We start from the raw sequence: 9,869 nt of genomic DNA, 5'->3' as shown, positions 1-9,869 counted from the left end.
ATGTGGAAAGGTGCTTCAAAAAGTTTGCAGTAACGAAGTGGTAAGTGGTTAAAAATAAAAAAAAAGGGAGCATAATTTCTTCATACTGAAAAAGAAAGTGAAAAGAGAATTAGGGGATTTCTTTGCGGTGCATTGTTTTATGGAACCACAGCGTTCAGAAAAAACAATGATTAAGTTGTATCACTAATTTCTGTAAAACAATGTCATACCTAAAATCTTACTGGCAATAAACATTTAACTGAACCTTCATTATTTTGTTTAACCTCATTTAATGCACACTCAATTATGCATTAAACAAAACCTAAGTTTTGCCATTTTAATTTTGTAAAATATAGCTGCCATATTAATTTTTTCCATGCAGATAGTCAATGTTTATTTCAGATTTCCTCCATTGCTATTAAGAGGTGGTTAAAATGCAAGCCAAGTTTGTGGGCAGAACTCCTTCTTGGAAAAGAATTTAACTTTTCAAGCTGCGAGAGGATGCAAGAAAACAATATTTTGGAACTACCTGCATATAAAATTCTTAAATAGGAAAAATGCACTGCATCTAGAATGAAGGTGTTTAAATCATTAAAGTTGCACTATCTTGGAATGAAGACAGCTGGTGTTCATGGAACTGATCATGCATTACAGTAAAGGATTTTGTGATAGTTCAAAACAAAAACAAAATCTAACCTATTAGCTCATGGCTTATCTACCAGTTCACTTGAGGTACTAAATGCTTCAGATCTTCTAAACAATAGCTATTGTAACTGGTACCTATAGTGGATGCTCACCTGAACATTGTGTGTTGGTACATTTAACAATCAAAAGGCTTCTGAAATTTGGTTGTGTATTTTGTTGCACAAGATACTATGTTATACCCATGGCAGTATGGAGCCCTGGAAGTCAAAACTGTAAATACCAGAAATAGTAAAGTCATAAGGAACAAAATCTCTAGGCAAGAATGGAATGGGGCCAAAATGAAAAATGGTAAAATCCAAGTTTAGATACCAGCTCCCTAAAGATGAAATTTTACTACGTGGATAACTTTTTTCCCCAGTCTGGTGAGATTTTGCATGCTAATAATCAGCAAATAATTGAATGCCTATTTAAAAAAAAATTACTGAGCATTAGAGTAAAGGCAAAGGCTCCAAATGGATGTGAAATTTTAGTATCAAACAAACATCGCCATCCATCTTTGGCACTCATATGAAGTCTTTAGCCCACATTATGGTCTGATCTGGTATTTAGAAGAGCAAACAGGTGATAGTAGTACACCAACTACTTTGTGGGTGGTTCTGTATTCTGACCAAAACCTAGGCTCCTAGTAATTTCTTTACTACCAAAGGAAGCTCCCATTAATCTGAACTAGAGTCTAGTTTTCTAATACTAACTAAAACATCTGCACCACTCAAAGCCTAAAATAATCATACTCATACATCTTTCATAAATAACTCACTGAGAACACCTAGTAAGGAATAAAAACCTAACTAACTACATCTTTGATAAACTTAAAAAGGTGGCAAACATTACACTCAGCCAGTGCTGCCCACTGCTGAACTGATTGAAAGAATAACATGTAAAGTTATGAAACTATTTTTGCACAAGGATCAGGGGTTTGTGCAGGATGGAACGACTAGGTATCCATCAACATGATGACTCAATTATTCTCACTCAGTTTGATTGACTAACTCAACTTAGATTACATTAATTTATATGGCTCTCAGATCATCATTCTATTTTTTTAATATACTTTTTGAATTGCATCAAGGATATCTAAATTCTAAATTAGCCTTCACCTTGAATGGAATGCAAAGATACTTGCACAACTTTGATACTGTAAATTCCACAATTGGGTCTTCACTAAAACTTTCTCCAAGGTGTACAGCCCATTCAAAATTAGATGAAGATACAACAAAAAAATTTACAAGACTTCAAACACAATCAAATCAACTGGTTGGAGATGAGTAAAGTTCAAATCAATGTACTTTACCTCAAATTGTCCAAGAGGTAATGAAAGAGTCAATCCTAATTCTTTTCATGAAAGTTAACGCACGCTGACAGGCAAAAATGGAATCAAGACCACAAGCGGAATTTTTTTCTACGAGAGGTTTGCCTGCTAAATACTGGGAAGATCATTTTTACTATCTAGTGCAAATAAACTATTTGCTGCATTAGATTTTTTTTTTTGAAAAATCAGTTTAATTTTAAAGAATTTTTCAGCATTGAGTAGCACTGAAAATATCTGCTAAGTGTGCATTGAGTTTAAACAGGCCATGCTTCAGACTCTACAATGCAAGAAGGTTATGTTTAGTGATTTTAAAATCATGAAAAGAAATGCACCTTTACGAAATCAGATGTGAACAAATTGAAAGTGTTAGAGCTTTGATAGATGAACAGATTAATTCACCGAATGTACTTGACAAATGTAAGCATGAATTTTAATTAAGTACAGTTTTAAAATTTTTAATTAAAAATGCATACCTTCATTAACAGAAATGCAGATGACAATCAAAATACAGCAATCAACATTTTTACCTTGATAAGTTCACACCAATGTTAGAAGTACTGCTAATATGAACTCAGTCCAAGACAGGAATGCTTTATATCTGTGCCAATTCACATCATAGGTGGATTGTGCTGCAATTTCAAAAAAACTGCAGTATATACACTGGAAATGAAAACAAGATTTACTTCATGTAAAATGCATAATAGATGACATTGCTCCGTAGAAGGAGGGCAATCAGAGATTTCAGCTTCTGTAGTAGTTAGAAGTATATCCAACCGGGAAAAATTCACATCTTATCCACTTCATTCAGAATTTACAAAATACCAAGCACTTCACTGCAATTCTAGACTGTTCAAATGAAATGCAGGCAGTATGAAATGCTGCTCGACAAAGTTAAGTCAACTGGTAAGATTCTATGATTCGGAGATGCCGGTGTTGGATTGGGGTGTACAAAGTTAAAAATCACACAACACCAGGTTATAGTCCAAGAGGTTTAATTGGAAGCACACTAGCTTTCGGAGCAACGCTCCTTCATCAGGTGATTGTCAATCACCTGATGAAGGAGCGTCGCTCTGAAAGCTAGTGTGCTTCCAATTAAACCTATTGGACTATAACCTGGTGTTGTGTGATTTTTAACTTGGTAAGATTCTAGTTTCTCTGCAGTACCGCGGAACAATCTCAATACTACCAGAAGCCATTTTTGTATAAAAAGTTGGTCTTTTCCCCATTCTGTTCCACACTAAAACAATATTCTCTGTTACAACAGTAGGTACATGTACCTCTAAATAGTTACATCAGCTTCCTAAACGGTTTAAAGGCTTGCCCTTGTTAATTGCACATTTTCTAACTTTCAAAGCTGTGTAATTTAAAGCAATGAAGGGATTTAATGGAGGGGCGAAGTGAAACAGTTTTACATAACTATTATTCTATGCAGTATGTTTTAATTTCAAGGCTTGACCCTGGTACAACACTTCAGTTGGTTACTCTAGGTGATGAAGAAACCATTCAATTCACTTGTTTCCCCATCAAGATCTAGCCATTAAAATATCTTCACATTTGAATCAGGTCATTAAATGTAAAATGGTCAATTCTCAAATACAGACACTTAAAAAATACAGATGCTATTAACTTTGAACAAATTTATACCCGTATGTATCATTAAAGGCTTTAGTTTTTCCATAACATTGGGCAAAACAATTTCTTACTTCCAAGCTGAATTTTGCCTGCTAGTCTGCATAGTTTTAAGATTGCCAGGCAATGGACAACTGCAATCTGATTCAAGAAATGCCATTGAATGAGCGAGCTAAAAATAAAAATAAGCTATAATTCATGTAAGTAATTGCACTTTTATATTCCCCAGCACCAGTGAAAAGTTAGTAAAATTTGATTATAAAACTAAACTTCTGAACAAGTTCAAACACTGCTACTTTCAAAAGCACCTATCCGTTTTCCTTAGTGCTTTTAAAACAGCCATTTTGATTACACAAAATACTGTTAGCCCATGTCACACTAATAGTTCATGCAAATTGCAAGAAAATCAAAACACTTTTTGAAGACACTGTGGATAGAGTTTGGCAACAACACATTCAAAATGGCGGCCAAGGTCCCATAGCTTGTCTGGTGACTCGTATACTTTCTTCCACTCATCAGATTCTTCATCATATTGGTATAAAGAATTCTTTCGACTAGTACGGAAAACGTGTTCCTCTACTACCACTTGCGTTGCTCGCACAAAAAGATGCAGTTTGTCAAGAAGCAAGAAAAGTTTAATGTAGGGGTTTGTCGATTGATCCAGAGGAAGGTCCTTCTTTTGCACCCATTTATTAAGTTGGATGTCATAACTCTCCACTGTAAGCATTCTTTGATGTGCTTTACAAATTCCAGCTACATAGTAGATGGAACCTTTGCAGACAGCTGACAGCCCCTGGGATCTAGGCACACTCATCGGTGTCAAACAGCCCCAGTAGTCTTTGAGAGGATTGTAGCACAGAAAAAACTCACCTAAACAAAAGAAAGACAATTCAGACATTGTTCAACAGAAAATGTTTGAAGGTGTGGTTTTATTATCCAATTAGCTAAACTGGACGCTATAAGATATCAGTCCACTGACCAAGTCAATTATACACATCAGATCACCAACCAACCACACCACAATGAATTCAGAGTCACTAAAAACATGTAAACCCATCTGCAAATAAACAAATGACTAGGCTTTTTACCTGTAACATTTTACATTTCATTTAAGTTCTTGATCACACCTTTTTACTAACCCAGTTATCAGTTTTTAAATGCAACATAATTGCTTGGTAATGAAGGCGGCTGGAAGGAGGTATTGTTACATTTTTTTCAAGTTGCACTCATCAGGACAATTTGCAAGAGTACCAACTTAAGATAAAAAACAATACAGATATGGCATTAAGGAACAGTGCTGATTGGTTAGCGAGTGGTAAATAGTTGCCACAGGGAATGCATAAATTATGACGGAGATTTAATAAATTGGCTTAGTACAAAATTGATCACAGCCTTGCTGAGGAGCCATTTGAAAGTCATTTGCTGTTCATTTATTGAGTTGAAACAGGTACAGTGCGCATACACGTTCTCTCTGAGAAAGAAACAGGGATCTGTGCATGAATTTATGTGTTTCCAGGGCAAGCAGCACTTTCAGGATTACAGCAACTGCAGTGTGTTTGGACTCAATGATAATTAATACAGATATTCATCAAAAACGAATGACCAGCCTCCCATTGACAGTCAAGTCAAATTGCAGAAAAACATAAGGCATAAAAGTACATTAAAACCACACATATGTAGCTAGAACTCATGGAAACATTCTATTTCACAGTCTAGTCATCTCGATAAACGATAAAGTAATGATGGAACACCTCTGCCAGAACATGGTTAGTATAATTTACTATGGTATGCATGCTAGCACTGGATGATAATATATTAGTAACGTATTTTTTAGTACTATAACATGTTAGTTCAAGCAACACTTGCAAAACGTAGTCTGTGATTCAGACTAAGTAGTTAAAGAAATATTTTAAAGAAACATTGCAATGCAATGTAATTTACCAAAGAAAATTCAATTAGCTACAAAACCACTGAGGACTGGCTAAGTCCCAACCAGACAGTAAAGACCCACACTTAAAATTTATATTGCCAATCTGAAGATTAAATTTAGAATTTTTTTGGCATTCTATATCTTATGCATACAGTGATGAGGACATAAAGCCATTCTAGTTGAAGAGATTTTAATATTTAACTATTGACTTTCTTCAGAAGCTGGCCTAGAATGAATTTTTGAACAATTCTGATAAAAATGGTTTAGGAATCCATGAAAATGGTATTCTGTAGCTTGAAGCAAAGTAACAAGTAGTTGCTTTCTCAATGTTAAATGCAAAATAAATAGGATGCAACGTACAACAATATATCAGAAATAGTAGCACATGGATGTGTCCAAACACTCCACCATTGTCATGTGGTCAAATTTTTATTTTCAATTTTTAGTTTACTCAGTTCTGGGAACACCCATATGAAAGACAAATTCCAAGAAAAGGTTTAGTTTAAATGGCTCACCAGTAACTTCTCATAGCAGTTAGGAAAGGAAATTAGTGCAGGCCTTTCCAGGGAGAGCTTAATTACATGCAATGTTTTCATTAACAAGTACCATATAAAGGTGGTTTAAAACTGAAATCAGAAAAATGCATGCCAGCCTTAAGGCATGGGGAAGGGTATTAACTATCAGTGAAATATGCCTTAAAATGAAAGAACAAATCCAGTATTGAATGTGGTCTTCTGCCAAAATATTCATTATAAAGGGGACCGAGACGATCAAAACAAGAAAGTGACTAATCAATTAAGATTTTAAAGGTTCAAAAATAAATTGTGTATTATTTGAAAGCAGGTTGATGGCACAGAAGAAGATACACAAGCAACAAAATAATGAATCACTTTTTGCAATTTGACTGGAGGAGCCAGCTTTACCTGACATCACAAACATAACAGGATTATGTATAGTGAAACATTACAAATCACATTCTTAGGATACAAGGATCAAGATAATTTTGATTTACTGTTCCTTCTAAACCTTTTAATGAAATTCATCCCTTCAGTTATTCTTAATTCTTGAAGAAAAACTAGACAATATTCCCTGCAAGGGGTGTGGTAGTAGGGAGCAACCTCATTCAAGAGCCTGACAGCAGCAGGGAGTGAGTCACTTTTCCAGTTTTCAGTCAGAGAATCATGATCTGCATCAACTGAGGGATAACAGAATTTAAAATATGATAGAACATTGTCGATGTAAATTTTAAAAAGCTGTATTAGCAAACTAGTACACTCTGGTTAAAGGTATTTGTTCGCCCCATCCCATAATCACTGAACATATTACCTATTACAAACAGTTCTAATATTTCTCTAATACACAGTAGCATGCATCTGAAACTTAAATTTGATTTTCTTTGTTGTAAGAGATGAGGGGAGTAGGAAATAGAAAGCAAATGTGTGGAAAAATAAATAAATGAAGACAGTTCTTGATACAGAGATTACTACCAACTACTGAGAATGGTGAACTATTATGAATCAATATTGGTGCACAGGCTAAGTATATATTAAATCACTTTGTAAAATATTATCAATCTCTTTCTACCAACGAGCCAGAGTTAATCCAATTTGCATTTTACAACTAACAGTGATAGTTGCTCATGACTGGTAGAAGCTGAGAGTCAGGAATGAGAATTCTGTGTCCGACACTAGAATAAGATCTTCACAGCATTAATAGCCAAAGGCCTTGATAATCAATCAATTACAGGGAAAGGATTACATTTTATCAACTGTAATCCTTTTCAGTCTGAGCATCGAATTTAGAACTTCTTAGTTCTGTTACAATTAGAATCAAAGGCCTGATAACTATCACACCTTAATTAAGATCAGCCTGAATGAGATCAGAGGTGAATTTTAGCAAAGCATGCAAATACAAATATAACAAATACTCAAATTATTTCAGTTAAAAACAAAAAAGAAAACTTCACCTGTACATTATGTCAACAAACAACCTGAATTACCAGCAACTGCTTAAATATTAAATGGTATTGCTTCAGGGCATTTACATGAACTCAGCAAACTCACTGTCAAATTGACACTGAAATGAGCTCAAAGTTTAAAAGTAGTACTTCTGTCATCAGCTGTCGCTAAACATGGCAAAACAGCAAATTTAAATGAATCACTGAAGTGATAATTTCCTCAAAACAGAATGACTGAATTGCAAGAAATTGATTTTATTCATGCTTGAGCCGTAAACATCAATTAGGTAAAAACAATGACTGCAGATGCTGGAAACCAGATTCTGGATCAGTGGTGCTGGAAAAGCACAGCAGTTCAGGCAGCATCCGACGAGCAGGAAAATCGACGTTTCGGACAAAAGCCCTTCATCAGGAATACAGGTAGAGTGCCTGAAGGGTGGAGAGATATTTGAGAGAAGGGTGGGGGTAGGGGTGGGAAGAAAGTAGCATAGAGTACAGTAGGTGAGTGGGGGTGGGGATGAAGGTGATAGGTCAGGGAGGAGGAAACTGGTGAAGTCCACATTGATGCCCTGGGGTTGAAGTGTTCCGAGGCAGAAGATGAGACTTCTTTCTCCAGGTATCGGGTGGTGAGGGAGCAGTGGTGAAGGAGGCCCAGGACCTCCATGTCCTCGGCTGAGTGGGAGGGGGAGTTGAAATGCTGGACCACAGGGCGGTGTGGTTGATTGGTGCGGGTGTCCTGGAGATGTTCCCTAAAGTCGCTCTGCTAGGAGGCATCCAGTCTCCCCAATGTAGAGACAGCATCGGGAGCAACGGATACAATAAATGATATTGGTGGATGTGCAGGTAAAACTTTGATGGATGTGGAAAGCTCCTTTAGGGCCTTGGATGGAGGCAAGGGAGGTGGTGTGGGCGCAGATTTTGCAATTCCTGCGGTGGCAGGGGAATGTGCCAGGACGGGAGGGTGGGTTGTTGGGGGCGTGGACCTGACCAGATAGTCACGGAGGGAACGGTCTTTGCGGAAGGCGGAAAGGGGTGGGGAGGGAATTATGTCCCAAGTTGCAGAAGGCAGAAAGGCATGGGGAGGGAAATATATCCCTGGCACACTGACCTCTACACCGCTGAAGCCAGACGCCAACTCAAGGACACCTCCTCCTACCACCCCCTCCGCCATGACCCCACCCCCCCCATCACCAAACCATCTCCCAGACAATACAGAACCTCATCACCTCCAACCCACAGCTTCCAAACTCAGTCTGGGAACCCAGCACTGCCCGGTTCTACCACCTTCCCAAAATCCACAAGCCTGACCACCCTGGCCGACCCATTGTCTCAGCATGCTTCTGCCCCAGTTAACTCATCTTTACCTACCTCGACACTGTCCTATCCCCCCCAGTCCACGAACTCCCCACATACATTCGAGACACCATCCACCTCCTCCAAAACTTCCCTTTCCCCTGTCCCCAATGCTTCATCTTCACCATGGATATCCAATCCCTCTACACCTCCATTTGCCATGACCAGGGCCTCCAACCCCACAGTTTCTTCCTCTTCCGACGTCGCCAACAGTACCCTTCCACCGACACATTCGTTTGGCCGAACTAGTCCTCACCCTTAACAATTTCTCCTTTGAATCCTCCCATTTCCTCCAGACCAAAGGGGTAGCCATGGGCACCCATATAGGCCCCAGCTATGCCGGTCTCTTTGTTGGCTACGTGGAACAGTCCATCTTCTGTAGTTACACCGACACCACTCCCCCCACCTCTTCCTCTGCTACATTGATGACTGCGTTGGTGCCACCTAGTGCTCCCGCGAGGAGGTTGAGCAATTCAGCAACTTCAACACATCCCACCCAGACCTTAAATTTACCTGGACCATCTCTGACACCTCCCTCCCCTTACTGGACCTCTCCATCTCCACTATAGACGACCGACTTGACACCGACATTTTTTTTTTATACAAACCCACCGACTCCCACAGCTACCTGGATTACACCTCTTCCCACCCTACCTCCTGCAAAAATGCCACCATGTATTCTCAATTCCTCAGCCTCCGCCGTATCTGCTCCCAGGAGGAGCAGTTCCACCACAGAACACACCAGATGGCGGCCTCCTTTAGAGACCGCAATTTCTCTTCCCACGTGGCTAAAGATTCCCTCCAAAGCATCTCGTCCACATCCCGCACATCCACCCTCAGACCCCATCCCTCCAACCGTAACAAGGACAGAACGTCCCTGGTGCTCACCTTCCACCCTATATTTTTCCCTCCCCACCCCTTTCCGCCTTCTGCAAAGACCGTTCCCTCCATGACTACCTGGTCAGGTCCACGCCCCCCAACAACCCACCCACCCATCAAATTTATTT

The 9,869-nt window shown here is 38.8% G+C and overlaps 1 protein-coding gene across 2 annotated transcripts in view; it reads right to left on the bottom strand.

The window, feature by feature from the left end:
* Positions 1-3,081: 3,081 nt before the first annotated feature.
* Positions 3,082-9,869, bottom strand: part of kbtbd8 (kelch repeat and BTB (POZ) domain containing 8) — a 50,191-nt gene continuing 43,403 nt past the window's right edge. For both annotated transcript variants that reach the window (XM_043708305.1, XM_043708306.1), the window contains exon 4: positions 3,082-4,492. In XM_043708305.1, coding sequence (XP_043564240.1) covers positions 4,029-4,492 — 464 coding nt within the window. In that variant the 3' untranslated portion in view covers positions 3,082-4,028. The remainder of the gene's footprint in view (positions 4,493-9,869) is intronic.

The sequence above is a fragment of the Chiloscyllium plagiosum genome, chromosome 18, assembly GCF_004010195.1.
Source record: "Chiloscyllium plagiosum isolate BGI_BamShark_2017 chromosome 18, ASM401019v2, whole genome shotgun sequence".
Classification (NCBI taxonomy): domain Eukaryota; kingdom Metazoa; phylum Chordata; class Chondrichthyes; order Orectolobiformes; family Hemiscylliidae; genus Chiloscyllium; species Chiloscyllium plagiosum.
The sequence above is the reverse complement of the archived record's forward strand: the minus strand, read 5'-3'. Positions and strand labels throughout refer to the sequence as shown.